The sequence below is a fragment of the Musca autumnalis genome, unplaced genomic scaffold, assembly GCF_047663935.1.
Source record: "Musca autumnalis isolate F117 unplaced genomic scaffold, ASM4766393v1 scaffold_1, whole genome shotgun sequence".
NCBI classification, from domain to species: Eukaryota; Metazoa; Arthropoda; class Insecta; order Diptera; family Muscidae; genus Musca; species Musca autumnalis.
This window is the reverse complement of record NW_027411644.1, coordinates 256,986,722-257,003,364: the sequence shown is the minus strand read 5'-3', so window position 1 is coordinate 257,003,364 and position 16,643 is coordinate 256,986,722. Positions and strand designations below refer to the sequence as shown.

Here is a 16,643-nt window from a genome sequence, read left to right as displayed (position 1 = left end):
CGTGTAAGTGTAGTATGTGTCGTCGGTGTGTTTTGAGTTGGTTTTTTTTTGTTGTTTTTGTTTTCAAGAAAAGAATAAAAATTAAATCCTATATAAATTTCTTTATTTTATTTCTTTTATGTAGAGTTTTGTTTTAAAGCAAAAATTACCGTTTAGTTTTCTTTTTCTAAATTTTCTAAATAAGAAAAGTAATTTTCCAAAAAAAATTATATATAATTTATATTTGTTTTAAATCGAAAAGAAAAACTGCAGCAGCACTTTTTTCCTTACATATTTTCTTTTTGATTGGTTTTCTTGTATTATATATTTGAATATATGTATTTTTGTATAACTACACCATTTTCAAATGTTATCCAACGAAATTCCCAATGAAATTCGAGAAAATTCTCAATGAAATTTTTAGTTTGTTCCCTCATTAACAAACTGAGAATGGCCGCTAGTAGATTTCCTCAATATACATATGGACTTTGTCTCATTCTTCTCATTTGTATCGCATAATTCTTTACGAGCACAGGACCCCAGCCCAGTATTAAAATCATTTGGAAGAACTCACGTTGTACTACTCAGCTTAGAGCCAGAAACAATAGCTATAATCTATGAAAATCAAATCTTATAAGTCAAGGGATTGTTAGATACTCTTGAATGTAAAAACTTGGTACGATGAAGATATGCTCTGCCTTAAGGTGGCTTAGCTTGATTCTAAAATCGAAATCATTGATGTTGGAACCTTCCATCCTCATATTTTCTTATACAGTAGCACAACTTTGCCAAAACAATCGTCATAGAAATATCCAACAAGAACTGTTATGTTGTTAATTATAGCAACGTTGTATGCCATAGGACTTCTAAAGATCAGGATGAGGAAAGAAGGCGTTTCAAGACAGAAAATCTCCTAAAGTCGTTCTGTTAATAAATAGAAGGCCTTCTAAAGATAGAGAGTCTGAAAGTTCTCTGCAGATAAGCAGCTTTCTATTAATAGGAAAAGGAATCCCTTTAAACATCTGCCATAAATAAAAAAACTAAAGGTCTTCTGTCTATAAGCACCCTTCAAACCGTATTTCTGTAGATAGAAGATCCAGAAAGCACTTTCATAGATTGAAAGCTCGCAAAAGGCCTTCCATATATTGAGGAATTATTTTGGCCATCTATAAATAAACAGTTTCCTAATAGTCTGCCTACAGATTAATGGATTTCTAATGATCTTCATATAAAGAGAAGGCGTTCCAGCGATTTTCTGTAGATCGAAGGCCTCTAAAGCAAATTTTAGATAGAAATCTTCCTAAATACCTTTGGCAGTAAGAAGTCTTGCCTACTATATATGATCATCAAAAAGCATTCCATAGAGTGAATAACTTTATTGGCGTACTATAGAAAAACTTTCCAAAGGTCATTAATACACTGAAGGCATTAAGAACCTCAGAAAGCCTTCTATACGAAGAAGACATTCAAAGGGTCTTCTATACATGCAAGACCTTCAGAAGGTCTTTTATACGAAGAAGAATGCTTTGAAAGGGCTTTCTATACAAAAAAGAAAAAAAAAACATCAAAAGACCTCCTATAGGCAGAAAACCTTTAAAAGGTCTGGTTAATAAATATTCCAATGGCCTCCAATAAACAAATTTCTAAGGAGAGGATATTTTATAGGTTGGATACCTTCAAAAGTTTTCCTATGGATCGGATATAATATTCAAAAGGATACCTATAGATATAAGTTTTATATATAAGATGCCTTCCTCCTGTGGATGGAAGGTTTTTAAAGGTACTCCTACTGATAGCCACTTTAAATTATCCTCTAAAGGCCATCTTAGGTTTTCTACAAATAGAGGACCTTCCGCGGGCAGGAGAAATTTAAAATACCTTTGTAATAGAACAACTTTGGAATTCCATGATAATGTAAAGATGGCTTAGTCAATCTGAGAGAAAATTCCTTAAACCTTTTTTACATTATCTACACTCGCTGAAGAGTTGTTGTGGAGATCATTAATGATCCCTACGGGTGCACCAGGTCCACGTAGAGTACAAAGCATTGGAATTAACAACAAAAGGATAAAAGAATCTATGTGAAGATTTCTAGTCGCAGAACTTCTTCCATGCTCTAAGTGAGAAAATTATTATGGGTTTTAGGGGGACTTATATTGGAAACAATTTAAAGGTAGGAGAACCTGCAATGCGTAATTGAAAGCAATTCGTTTAATCCCATCCATCCACATAGGTTTCTTTAAAACGGAACGTGGACAACTGCAGGTCCAGGGAAGAAAAACATTTCCATGAACAATGTTATGCAACGGAAGACTCTTTCCTCTTTTTCTGTAAGCGTGTCCTAAGAAGAATAATGTGCAATTACACGAAAGCTGCCGCTTTCTGAAACCAAAGCCTTTCATGGACTCGAATCGAAATCGATTTGGAATTTCAATGCAATCTCAAAACATACTTAAAAATTATTTCAACATTTAAAATCACATTCTGATAATTTAAAAAATTCCACATTTTCAAGTATATTTCAAAATTAAAAATTTACATTAATATCAAAAATTCGAAATTTTAATTTTGTGAATATAGAATTTGTATTTTAGAAAATTTCGAAAATATACTTGACAAATTTTTGAAAACGTTCCATCTTTTATTTTGAACATAAATTAAATTTCAAAAATCTAATATAAAATTTTTTAGATTTTGAAAACTTAATCTAATTTTTAACCAAATTCTAATGCCGATAAATTTTAATTTGGTAAATATAGAATTCTAGAGAAATTACGAAAATATATTTAATAATTTCTCGTCTCTGATTTTGAACTTAAATTTAATTGCAAAAATCTATTATAAAATTATTAGATTTTTAACATTTAATTTTTAAGCCGATTTCAATGCCAAAAAAAATTAATTTTACAAAAATGTAGAATTTGTTTTGGATTTGGAATTAAATTTTAGACAAACTGAACTGTGATGAAAATATGTGTGATTTTTTTAATGTTTCATCTTTGGGCTTTAGTGAATTGTAAGTAAACTTGAATTAAATTTTAAAAATCTATTATATTTGTAGACTTTCAAAATGTATTTCATATTTTTAATCACATTCGAATGCCCATTTAAAAGTTTTTATGGGAATTGCATATGAAAGTTGCTTCAAGTTTTCAATTATGCAAATATCAAAATTTGAATAAAAATACAACAACAACCAGTAAAATTTATCGAGTGCGCATATACACTTATGTCCAGTTTCTCTAAAACGATTCAAAACAAACTTCGTTCGAAGCGCTATCAAACTTCAGTTTTTTTAAAACAAAAATTTCTTCAATAACAGGAGTTTGGTAGATCCCGGTCCACACGAGCCTGAATTTCATTAAAAAATTTCATGAAATTAGGCGTTCTTAAATCGAATTCCCCACTACAGCTATTTTATGATTTTACTCCACTATGGAAGTCGATCTAGAGACGCACAATTTCATGCAATTTTTTCAATGAAATCACTCCAGTGTGTACCGGGACTAGTGATTCGAACGAAATTTGTTTCAAGTAGTCTTTCAGAATGAGGCTTTTTTTGTATTGAAAATTATTAATTAGATTTAGTGAATGTCAAGTAAACTTGAATAAATTTTCAAAAACACTAGTTTTAAATGTTTAAATTTTCAAAATTTATTTATAATTTTTAAGCAAACTGTTGACATTAAATTTTTGTTAGGGTGGTCATTAATTGATTGATTAAATATGGGGAATTTAAAACAAAAATTTTCTTTTGGTTTTTTAAATTATTTATTAACTTTTTCTTGGGAATATAACGAACACTTTTAGAAATCCAATTAAATTCTTAAAGAAACTAATCGAAATTTTTTTTAAATTCTAAATTTTATTAGGGATTTGAAAAATTCAAACTTTTTCCATTACTTCCACCATTTTTTTCAAATTAATTCCAATTTTTCTTTACCAAAATTGCTAATAATTAATTTTCTTTTTTTTTTTCCAAAAAAATTTCATTTGAAAATTTTCACGAATTTTATTTGAAATTCCTAAATTTCTATTTTGCACAACATTTGAAAATGGTGTAGAGCGCTACGAACAAATATAGAGAATTTTTGTTATTGTTTATAGTGAATAGAATCCTACTAATATATGTTTGTATGTATCGATAAGAAAGAAAGCGAAAAGAAAAAAATATTAACGTCTTAAATATTAAATTTTCATATATATTAATTAATTATTAATTTTATCCCTTATAATGTGTGTGTGTGTTTGTTTTTTTGTAATATACTACTACTTGGTTCTATACAAGAAAAAAAATAATAATTATTATAATAATAAAATAAAAATATATGTGTTTGTTTTTCCCTTTTTCGATATTTGAAATATTTTTTTTATTAATTTATAATTAAAAACAAAAAAGAATTAATAATGAAAACTAAAGCAAAAAAATTTTTACTACAGCAAAAAAAAAACTAATTGCAAATATATTTATATAAAGGTAGGTAGGTGTGTTTGTATGTAAATATTATATAGGTTTATGTGTTGTGTTTGGATTGCAAATGATAATAAACATTATTCCATCGAAATAAAATATGAATTTATTATAGAAGACAACTAAATTTTCTTGTTTAGCGGAGGGTTTCTTTTCTTTCTTTTTTATAAAAACAAAATAAGAAACTTCAAAATTGTATTTTTCTTTGTGAAAATGTGTCGTCTGTGTGGGGTTAGAGAAGAAGTGGCTATGGTTGGTTGGGTTGGTGGAGAGCTATTTTAGAGGGTATTTTTTCATGTATAAGTTTTTCGGTTTTTTTTTTAATTTTTTCTTGTTTTCTTTTTTATATCTTTAAATTAGTTGTTTCTTCTGTTCCTTTTAATTTAGTGTTTTTGTTTTTTTTCTTCCGTTTTTTTAGTATTATTTAATATATTTATATTATATGTATATTTAATATTTATAAGTTTTTTGTGTTTTTGTTTTTTATATTTATATATAGATGTATGTATAAGAATTATATTATTATAAAGTTGTTTAAAGATGATGGCACAAAAGTTCAAATTTTTTGTATTTTCTCGCCAACGACTACCGGATTATTGCGTCTGATCTCTTGGGCTCCGTGTTCCCGATAGTCAAATGTGCAGTTGTGCTTATCGCTGTATCGATGGACAGCACAGTAAAGACCACCGCATCGGCAAAGGAAACCTATTTGAAAGAAAGGAGCAAAATATTAGAATAAATGTTATCAAAAATAAAGTAATATAAAAAGAACATGAGAAAATTTTGAAAATCAACAACAGTGTGTGATATAAAATTCCACTATGGCACTTTTGGATCACTATGCCAAGCAAGCATGCAATGGTTCGCGAGAGATGTGAAACTTTGGTAATCAGGACCACCAAGAAATTCAAAAACGATCCTCGAACAGCATTTGAACTCCACTTAAGAGAAAATGTTGGACTTTTACGAGGAAGATAAACGAAGGAGTTGTGCAAAATAAACCTCCATGGAACTTGATGTACGTTTTGGAAGAAATATTACTATATGCACAGTTTCAGCCAAATCCGATACTTAGTTCGTAAATCATTTCGTGCTCATCACTCATTTTATTTTAGATGGATCCGCCAAAGTTTTTTTAGATTATTTTGGCCATGTATTTCAAAAGACCTCTAAAGGGTCTTCTTTGTATAGAACACCTCTAAAGGTATTTTATTTACAGAAGACCTCTAAAGGTTATTTTATTTATAGAAGACCTATAAAGGGTCTTCTATGTATAGAAGACCTCTAAAGAGTCATCTATGTTTGGAAGACCTCTAAAGGGTCGTAAATATGTATATAGAAGACTTCTATGTATAGAAAACTTCTAAAGTGTATTTTATGTATAGAGGATCTATAAAGGTTATTCTATGTATAGAGGATATTTAGAGAATATTCTATGTACAGAAGACCTCCAAAGGGTCTACTATATTTGGAAGACCTCTAATGGGCTTCGTATGTATATTAGGTTTCCAAAGTGTCTTCTATGATGAAATACTTGTAAAGGGTCTTCTTTGCATAGAATACCTCTAAAGAGTTTTCTATGTATAAAAGACTTCTAAAGGGTCTCCTTTGTTTGGAACATCTCTAAAGGGTCACCCATGTATAGAAGACATCTAAAGGGTCTTCTATGTATTAAAAAAATTAACTGGACCAAAATTAAAAAAAAAAAACAAGTAACAAGTAACAAAGGATCAGTCGGCTTGGCCGACAGAGATATACCCTCAGCCTGTGTATATTGAAACAAATTTTTCCCAAAAAACGTATTTATTTAGAGGGTTTTAAAAATTTTGGGCGTATGAAACGACAAAAATGTTGATTAGGAATACAGAGCAAAAGATTTGCGGAGGAAATACTTAAAGGAATGGATCGACATTGACCATTATGGAAGTGGATCTCCAGCCACTACATATGGTGCCATAGGTGGTTTTTACAACCTTCGGGCTCAAGAAGTATGGACTTGCCCATGAAAAAATGTTACCATCGTAATTGAGGCAGCGAATGCAAGTTGCTTTCACAAAAATCAAAGAGATTCGATTGTAGGTCTTAAAGTGAACTTATCCGAAAATTTATGTGGGAGGTACCGGATGGAGTGGACAAATATAGTCCATATTTGAACCTGATCTATATCTGGCAGATATATTAGGATGTGTAAAGTATGGACCAATTCGGCTACTCCCTTCAAAAGTTACCGTACGAACAATTTTTCCGAATATTTTTGAACTTTTGTGGGGGAGGTACCTGAAGGAGTGGACCGATATGGCTTATCTTCGAACTTAAACTATGTTTGGACAAAATATTACTAAGGCCAAATTTTGAACCGAATCGGCAGATCCGTTCGAGAGTTATCTTGCGCTCCAACCACCTCAAGTGTCATAGGGTTTTTTTGCAACTTTGGGGCTATTTTCTTAGGAAGTGTGGACTTGCCCCTGATCAAACTTGTACCGTGGTATGGGGGCAGTGAATACAAGTTGCTAAAAGAAAAATCAAAGCGATTCGAGAGCAGGTCCTAAACTGAACTTATCCCAAATTTTGTGTGGTAGGCACCCGAAGGAGTGGACCGATTGAGTCCATATTGGAAACTCATCTAAGTCTGGTAGACATTTTACGATTTGCAAAGTATGGACCAAATCTGTTACTCCCTGCAAGAGTTATCGTACGTACAAATTTTCCGAACATTTTCGAACTTTTGTGGGGGAGGTACCGGAAGGAGGGGACCGACATAACCCATCTTCGAACTTAAATTAAGTTTGGACAAAATATTACGAAAGCCAAATTTTGGATCGAATCGATTGATCCGTTCGAGAGTTAACGTGCGCTCCAGCCAGCCAGCCAGCCAGACGGACGGACATTGCTCAATCGACTCCAAATTGTCTGAAACACATTTCGTCCAAACATACTTGGGGTCTAAAACCATTATTTCGATGAGGCACATTTTGCCCGTATGATAGTGTATATACCCTCGTTAGCATAAATGCTGAGGGTATAAAAATTAAATGGACCAACATTTAAAAATTGTTGATTATTATTTTTTTTGCCTTCTTTGATTTTAGGGTGTAAAAGAATCACTACCAACAATGTCATTTAGATCTAACTATAGAAGCACTTGTGAATGTCTAAAGCCTTCTTTAAGCTATTAAAGACTCGCATATCTGGAAGAACTATATAAAGTCGTTTATATAGAGAAACATATTTAAAAAGTCTCCTCTTTTCAATTCACTTTTGAAGAAATTTCGAAAATTGTTAATTTCGAAAAAGTCAGTTTATTTCCTTCTTCATATGGTCTTGTTGTTGATTTTTATCCTTTAAAAGCAGCTCTACAATACTTGGTAATACGTACCTGTCAAGCCCACTTTCTTGCGACATTCAGAGCAACGGTTCTTTTTCTTTTTAGAATCTTTGTCATCTTCCTTGTCTTTATCTTCTTCGGCTGGTTCGGTGGAAGTTGATGGACCGGCGGATGCGGCTGTTTCGCTGCTAGTTTTGGCTGTATTTTCTTCATTTATTTTCTGCAAAAAAGGAAAAGGGAGTTTAAAATAAATATAAAATTTAAAAAGCAATAGTGACTTCAATTTAATATTTAAATGGGAAATATGTAAGGAAAATTTAAATTTCATCTCATCTTGCTATTTCGATTGATGATCAACGAACCTCATCATCTTGATTGATGGTCAACACGATCGTTTTTAGTCGTTAACGTATAAATACATAGAATGTGTTGGTTTTCAAATTGCATTTCCAAATGTTATTTCAATTTCTAAACAAATGAAAGGTTGTCGTTCTAGCTCGTTTGCGGGTCGTTCGCTATGCAATTTCTTCGAATTCATTCAAGCCTATTTGAAAACCAGCTTGAAAGCGTAACTAAACAAACTAAATGTATTCTAATATTTACATACCGCTACAACTTCTCCTTGCCCTCTTTGACCATCAATGTCCATTATATAAAATAAACAAAATACTATTTCAACTTTTAATGTGTGTTTTAAAATATCACAAACTAAAGAATAGAAAAAACAACGGAATCTGTTCATCATCAAAGTACATACAACGAAAAGAAGAGACACTTGATTGTATTTTTGAGGGACAAGAACAAAAATCAGCAAGTCACGAGTTATTTACAAAGCAAATGGACGACGACAACAACATGAGTTTCTGTGCCAAGAGGAAGAAACCAAGATAGAATGCACATATTTTTGCTAATGTAATTTAAATTGGCAAAGAAAGGAGAGCTGCTGCGATATGAATGAAAAAAAAACGCACAATTGTCAAACAAGTTATAAAAGAAATGACTGAAAAAGAAATCTAATAAAAGCAAATTTTTGATTTTTTTAATCAATTAAAATAATATTTTATTTGGCACGTGGAAGGCAACAAGAGACAGACAATGGCAGCAACTTCTTTAGGTTGAATAGAAACTAATAATGATGTATCATACATGGGTAAAACTCTAATACGGGTAGAAGAGTATTAGATATTGTTGTGCCCTAGCAGCATGAAGTCGTGGTATAACATACATATGTTTCCACAAACATCCCATAAGGGACAAGGAAGACTCTTTTCTCATATTAATGAATACAACCCGTTTCATATTAGATCAAATATTGTCAAATTCGAACGACGTGTCATAAGACACTTGTTAAGAACTTTCACATGGCTGAATCAATCAGGAAATGTCGCCTTCATTATGCTGAGGTGCATTTTTTGTCACCGTTGAAATGTGATGTTGTCTAGTAATATAATATAATTGTTCCACAAACATGCCATACGGGACAAGGGAGAGTGCACCCCGATTCATATTAGCTCAATGATAAGGGACCTACTGTTTATTGCTGAGTCCGAACGGCGTGTCCTAAGACACCACTTGTAGAAAAGTTATTCATGGCAGAAATACTCAGGAGATGTCGCCAACATTACTGAGGGGTATTTTGCCACCGTTGAAATTTTTGATGTTGCCAGGCCGGGGAATCGAACCCACGAACTTTAGTTGTCTAGTCCGGAGATTAAATTCGGTCACTCAGTGTGTAAGGCGGGTGTGCATAACATTGCATCACGGTGGTGCCCTAGTCGAAGTCAAGGTACAAGCATATATACAAACAACCGTGAATACAACATATCAATAATCGAAAATTGTTAATCGATCATATTACCCTTTTCCTCGATGACGATGAAGCTGCTTGTTCGTTTTCATTATCACTTTCTTCATTCCCATGTTGCGGCAGGGTATTTGCATTATTTTCTCCATTTAATACCTCTTTTTTATTTTTAATAACCTCCTCCTCCTCGTTCCTTTGTGGATCATCAGCTGTTTTGTCTTGATTTCTATCGGCTTCCCCAGAATCATTATTTTTCAATTTCTTTAAAATTTTCTTGCCATCATTTGTTTGGTTGTCCAATTTCTTTTTGCCAGCCATGTTGGCAACAACAACACTACGCAAATGTACACGAGGTTGGGTTTCTAAAACAGGTGTCGGCGGTGTAACAAGGTTATTAACATTAACCTGCTGTTCGTCGGTGTAGGTATTTAAATTAGTTGTAAATACTTGTAACAAATGTGGAGGCACGTTTATGGGTTTAATGGCTTTATCTTGCAAATCAATAGGAGGAGGTTTGTTTGTCTTTGAAAGTGCTTTTGGGAATACACAAGCAGCAGAGACATTGGTAGGTGCTGCTATTTCATTACAAGATGACGTATTATTTAGACATTTAGATGGTTTTTTAAAAAAGTTATAATTTCTTTTGAAAATTGATTTCGATTTGTTGGAAATTTGATGAACAGATGTGGTGGGTGAATCGCTGACAATATCGCTTGTATTATTTTCTAATTGATTGTCAGTATTTTCTTCTGTTTTCTCTTTTCCAAAAGGTCTTCTAGTTTGCTTTCTGGCTTTAGCCACAGAAATATTATCAACTGGCCTTTGACCCCTCAAAGGAGTTGTTAGAATTGTTGCCGCCTTTGCTGCCAACGAGGGATCCACAAGTTTTTGATGTGGATTGAGGAAATATTTCACGTTCAAATGGTTTTTAGTAGATTTTTTACTCTCTGCAGAGGATCTTAAAGCCTTTTGCAGTTTCTCTTTTAAATTCTTTGAGGATGAAGGGGGTTGTTGTTGTTCTTCTTCTTCGTTACTGTTGCAAGCGGTATTTAATGTTGGCGATGCATTACTTATTTGCTCTGAAGAATTATTTGCCATAATCAAAAAGAATAAATAAAGGAGAAAAAGGGAGAATAGATTCGATCGAAACTGGCTTCCCAAAAAGTTGTTTCCCTTTTTGAATTTTGAAATCCGAAAAATGTTTATGAGAAGTCAGTAATGACTTAAAAAGCTAGGCAAACAATTTCAGAGAAAAAGCTTAGGAACAATCTATATAAACACCTTGAAAGGAAAATTGCAGTATAACCAGAACGACAACATAGAAACCTACGCAAAAGCATAGGTTTGATACTGGCTTGGCAGCCGCTGGCCGAAACATTATCGTTTCGGGTCAATCCCGTTGCCGTGGGATTGAGTCAGACCGGTAATAAACACCTTGAAAGGAAAATTGCAGTATAACCAGAACGACAACATAGAAACCTACGCAAAAGCATAGGTTTGATACTGGCTTGGCAGCCGCTTGCCGAAACATTATCGTTTCGGGTCAATCCCGTTGCCGTGGGATTGTGTCAGACCGGTAATTACTTTGAGTTGTGGGGCCAGTATCTCACGATCGGAACCAAGGAAAATATGCCTTGCTCGGAACTAAAATTACTGAATCTCCTAATGTTTGAAGGAATTCTCTGTGAAATAACACCTTGAATGAATCGAATCTTTTGAAGGATCGGATGCTAATGTACGGATGAGCTTTTTTAAACAAGAAAAAGATACGGTACAGAGCCTAAATAACACAGAACCGACGTCAAACTTTGTTGTTAACACATAGCATATGTCGTCGAGATCATGTGATTGTGGATCCGGCTTAAATAGGTTGCCTTGGCACAGGTCGTTAAAAAAACCTTTAATTGTTAATGAAGAATCTAAGGAGAATCCAACAACAGCCAATGCCTCTAATGACTGCCAAAATCGTGAAGTCTGTTTCTGTCCTGAAACCGAACTGGAACCCAACAGATAAAAGTAGTCCAAAACCGAGCGAAATCCGCAAAGATAAACTATTGACAGAGAAGTCCGTTTCTAAACCTGGCTCAAAAACTGAAGGAAAAGAGGAACAGTTTGCCTTCGGCACGTCTACAGGCTGTACTCGAAAGTTAAGGTTTTTAACTGCTTGAGATAAAATTGTCATTTGAGAAGACTAGTACAAAAGCACAAAACTGTGAAGGGTGTTCGACGCTCTAAAGGCCCACAAGAAGATGATCATTTCTCAAGCAGTCAACCCATCGACATCCTATGTATATGTCCTTCACAAAAAAATCGTACTCGAAAACCTCATCATGAAGAATTATTGAGGAAACGCGAGATGAAACTAAACTTCGGACCAGAATGTCATATCAGTTATCCCTGCTTATGTGACCCCCATATTTTCATAGTCGAAATACATTGAAAAAATGGCTATCACCAAAAAGGATATTTATATATGGCCAGAATGGGGTTTATATGGCGTGTTTATTGTGAACCAGAGGAGAGTCTTATGAACCAGAAGAAAGTCTTTACAGACTAGCTGAAGAAGTTTTATAAACCACCAGAAGGGAGACCATAGAGTGAGCTTTTTTGTAAGACCAGAAGTGATGGATGTGAAGTAAATAATTACAGTCCACCAGAAAGAGTTGTTATTGTTATAGCGGGCCAGAAAGGAGTCTTTACAGATGGCCAAAAGGAGTATTTATAGAAGGCTATACGCCAGAAGTGGGTCTGTATAGAGGAATCGATGCTAGTTCTATATAAGGTTATTTATGGGCTACCAACAGGGAGTTTTTATAGACGTCCAAAAGGGAGGTGTGTAGACCGACAATAGGGTGTTTGTATAGAGCGGCAGGAGGGGTATTTGTAGACAAATAGAACGGAGTTTTTAGAGAGCAGCTGAAGAGAATCTTTATACATTACCGGAAGGGAGTTTTAAAGACCACCCGAATGGAGTTGTTTTTAGACCATTTGAAGTAAGCCTTTATATAGGGCCAGAAGGTAGTTTCTATAGAGAACATGAAAGGAGTTTTTATGGGCCACCCGAATGCGGTTTCCATAAAGGAACCGAAGGGAGTCTTAACAGAGCACCAGAAGAAATATTTACATTGATGTTGTAGTTTTAGACTACCAAAAAAAAAAAAAAACTGAAAGGAGTCTTTATGTATTACCAGAAGGGAGCTTCTAAAGAGGATCTTTATAACAGGGCTAATGAAGCTTTATAGACGATCAGAATGTTTTTTTATAGACGACGAGAAAATGTCCTTATAGACAACCCGAAAGATAATTTAAAGACGACCAGAAGGTTGTCTTTATAGACTGTCAGAAGTGAGTTCATATTGTTCATCTATATAGGTCTTTAGAAACGTTTACAGACCGCTATTAGGGAGCCTATAGCCTACCAGAAGGGAGCCTAAAGAGCACTAGAAGTAAGTCTTTATAGAGGATTAGAATTGAATTTTTAGAGAGCATTACAAGAAAGATTTTTTGTATACCCCCAGAAGGGAGTCTATAGGCCACTGGTAGTGAACCTTTGTATAAGACCTGAAGGGAGTTTCTATAGAGGACCTGAAAGGAGTCATTATAGACTACCAGCAGGAAGTTTCTATAGAGGACCTGAACGAAGACTTTATGCAGTACCAGGAGAGGTGTTTATAGACCACTAGAAATTAGTCTTTATAAATGACCAGTAGGGAATTTATAGGGAATCAAAAGGGGATCCTAATGGGCCACTAGAAGGGAGTCTTTAGCCCACTAAGAGTAAGTCTTTATGGGAATAAAAAGAGAATTTTTAATAAAAGACCTGAAGTTAGTCTTTACAGAGGTTCAGTGAAAATTTTTGTAGAGGACTTGAAGGTAGTTCTTTATGAACAACCAGAAAGGCAATCTTTGTAGGTAACCTGAAGTACACTGGTGTTGTTTGAATCTTAATAGGCTACTAGAAAGGAGTCTTTAGACAACATAAAGTGAGTTTTTATGTGGAACAAAATAGATACTTTTTTGTGAAGGACCTGAAGGGAGTCTTTACAGTCGCTCACTGAAAATTTTTGTAGAGGACTTGAAGGTAGTTCTTTACGAACAATCAGAAAGGCAGTCTTTATTGGCAACCAAAGGTACACTTGTGTTGTTCAAGACTCTTTTTGGTTGACTAAAAAAATATCCTTAAATACACTTTTTGTTTTTAAAAAGGTTTTTGATAAATATTTTTTGAGAGAATTTCAAAGGTTTTTAAAGAATATTTTTAGAGACTATCAGAAGATTTTTCAGGACAATACATAAATAAACTTATACATTTTTGAAAATATTTAGAAAAACATTTTAAGAGACTATGGGAACTACAATTTTATTTTTAGGAAAATTTTTGAGGAGTTTACAGTTTTACAATGTCAAAATTGTAAAGGTCTTTCAAAGCTTTATTTGTCTTCTAATATACCTTTCATTTTCATGGACATGTAGTGGGTAATGTAAATTCTTCTTCGATTCCACAAAAAAAACGAAACTTACCTCTTTAATTTCATTGTGTTGCTGTTGTAAACTCTGTACTGTTGGCTGTGCGGCTGAAGGTATTGTAATGGCTGGACTAAATGTGGGACTTGGTTGTGGGCTTGGAACTGATACGGGTGTGCTGCCAACAGGTGGTTGTTGCTTTTTTCTCAAGGAATCCTACAATAACAATAAAGACAAACATTAAATACAAAAAGTTCAAATCAAATATTTCGATTTTACTTTACCTTGTAACAAACTGAACACAAACCATCTGTGGCTGGATTGCCATAGAAGCCGCAACCAGAGCGGCACATAGGTTGCATCGGATTTGATTCACGTTCCATTGCTTTGTTTTGGTTTTGGTGTGGTGGTGGTGGTTGCTGATGTTTTTTTTGTTTGTTTCTAAATTGCAGTAATTTCTTCGCCCAGCGAAATTCTTATTGCGGTTAAAAAGGTAATTTGTTGTTGTTGCTAATTTTGTTATTTAGTTGTTGTTGAGTTAGTGAGTGTGCTGAACTTTTTGCTCCTTATATTTGCTTTGTAATAAAAATTCTATATAATTCTTCTAAATAAAAAAACACGTGAGGAAGGGGGTGGTTGGCTTAAGAGATCAAAAACTTGGTTTTTTTTTCAAAGATATTGCAAAATGTGTAGAGAGAATGAATGTGGTGTTCCCAGCGGTTTGTCTTTTTTTTAGGTTTGGATTGTATTTACTTTGAGGAATTTTGTCGTGTTGTTCTAGTTCAATTCAATAAAAAAATGTTGTATGAACTAAACGTCGTTTAAATGGGGTTTCTGTTTTAGTTTCCTTCTTTTCAATCAATCCAAAGCGAATTAGTGTGCATTTATTTGTTTTTCTGTTTTAGTACTGCTGGACCGCGTGTTTTGTTTCCTTTGTTATTTTGCTTCTGTTGTTGTTTTCAATTTCGAAATCTCTATGCCTTTCTCAATTTCCTCCTAACTGTTGTATCAGCTAATTTCCATAAAGTAATGCTTGCTTCGTTGCTCCAAGGAATGAATGTCACTCCTCAAGTAAAACAAAAACACAAAAATGGTAATGGTGTTGTTGTGGCTGTTGTTCACACAGATGATACTGTTGCTGCTGATGATCAATCAATCAAACCTGAAAGACAAAATTGAAAAAAAGGAAAATATGTAATTAGTGGTGGTGTGAGGGAAGAAGAGGTGTTGGAAATGAAAAAAATATATTTATTTAATAAAAAAAATTATTTATTTTTTATAACATAAAAGTATAATTTATACCCCAGACAGGAGCCTATAGACCACCAGATGTGAGTATTTATATGGGACCAGAAAACAGTTGATATAGAGGAGCTGTAGGGCAGTTTTGTTGATGAGCAATACGAAGTTTTTGTTAGTAGACGAATAGACGATATTTTCTGGAGAGCACCTGAAAAGAATTTTTACAGAATACCAGAAGGGAATATTTAGTCCGCTAGAAGTGAACCTTATATAAGTATGACTAGAAGTGAGTTTATGTGGATAACTTGAAAGGAGTCTTTATGGACTTCTAGAAGACGGTTTCTATGGAGGACCTGAAGGAAGTCTGGAGAGATCACCTTATATTAATGTTTTTTATATAAAACCAGAAGGATTTTCTTTTGAGGACATGCGAGGAAAATTTATGGCTTACAAAAAAGGGATGTTTATTGATTCACAGAGGGAATCACAAACAAAATGTAGGACCAGAAGAGATAGATATATGGATGACTTGAATGGAATCTTTGTGGACTTCCAAAAGAGGGTTTCTATTGAGACCGTAAGGGAGTCTTGAGAGACCGCTATAAGAGAGTGCTTATTATATTGTTGCCTTTTTACATCAATTCAGAAGGGATTTTCTTCAGAGGACATGAGGCGAATATTTATGGCTTACAATCTATCGCAATGTATAAATAAATAAGGAAGGGCTTTAGATCGCTTGAAGTTAGACGTTATAGACGTTAAAGAAAGAAGAGAGTTTTTCCTAAAAACCTGTCCTAAAAACACTACCTCCTTCAACTAAAATAACTTATCAGCACGATAATTTACGAACTGAGTATACGATTTGACCAAATCTTTGCATATCGTAATATTTCTCCAAAAATGTATATCAAGTTCGAAGCAGGGCTATAATGTATAACCGATTCCGGTTAGCTTATGTGCACATCAAGGGCTGTCCGAGTATTGTTTTGAAATGTTCATCGAAGGTAGTCCTTGTGATTCTGACTACAACGATGTATTTTTTTCGTAGGCAAGCATGAACTTGATACAATTTTCCTACGATTACCAACTAAAATGGCACGGTAGCTATCGTGAGTGAGTAAAGGAGTGACTGACATTGGTCAAACCCTTGCATGTCGTAAAATGTCTCTAAAACTTGAATCAAGTTTGATGCTAAACTGTAACGGACAACTCCTTCCGGTACCACCCAGACAAATAGTTCAACAATTTTTTCATTTAAGTGCAGTTTAAGGGCTGTTTGAGGATTCTCTTGAAATGTTCACAGATGGTAGTCCTTGTGATTCTGATTACAACAATGTAATTTTTTTGTAGGCAAGTCA

General features: G+C 33.8%; 1 protein-coding gene across 2 annotated transcripts in view; it reads right to left on the bottom strand.

Annotated features, from left to right (window-relative positions):
* Positions 1-273: 273 nt before the first annotated feature.
* Positions 274-16,643, bottom strand: part of drn (zinc finger AN1-type doctor no) — a 115,854-nt gene continuing 99,484 nt past the window's right edge. The window contains exons 3-6 of one of the 2 annotated variants that reach the window (XM_073960875.1): positions 14,328-15,205; positions 14,101-14,259; positions 7,827-7,995; positions 274-5,155 (exon numbers count right to left, since the gene is read on the bottom strand). In XM_073960875.1, the coding sequence (XP_073816976.1) occupies positions 5,007-5,155; positions 7,827-7,995; positions 14,101-14,259; positions 14,328-14,426 (576 nt within the window). In that variant the 5' untranslated portion in view covers positions 14,427-15,205 and the 3' untranslated portion in view covers positions 274-5,006. Of the gene's footprint in view, positions 5,156-7,826; positions 7,996-9,633; positions 12,958-14,100; positions 14,260-14,327; positions 15,206-16,643 lie in introns of those variants that run through there. The other variant, XM_073960874.1, reaches the window with a different exon arrangement.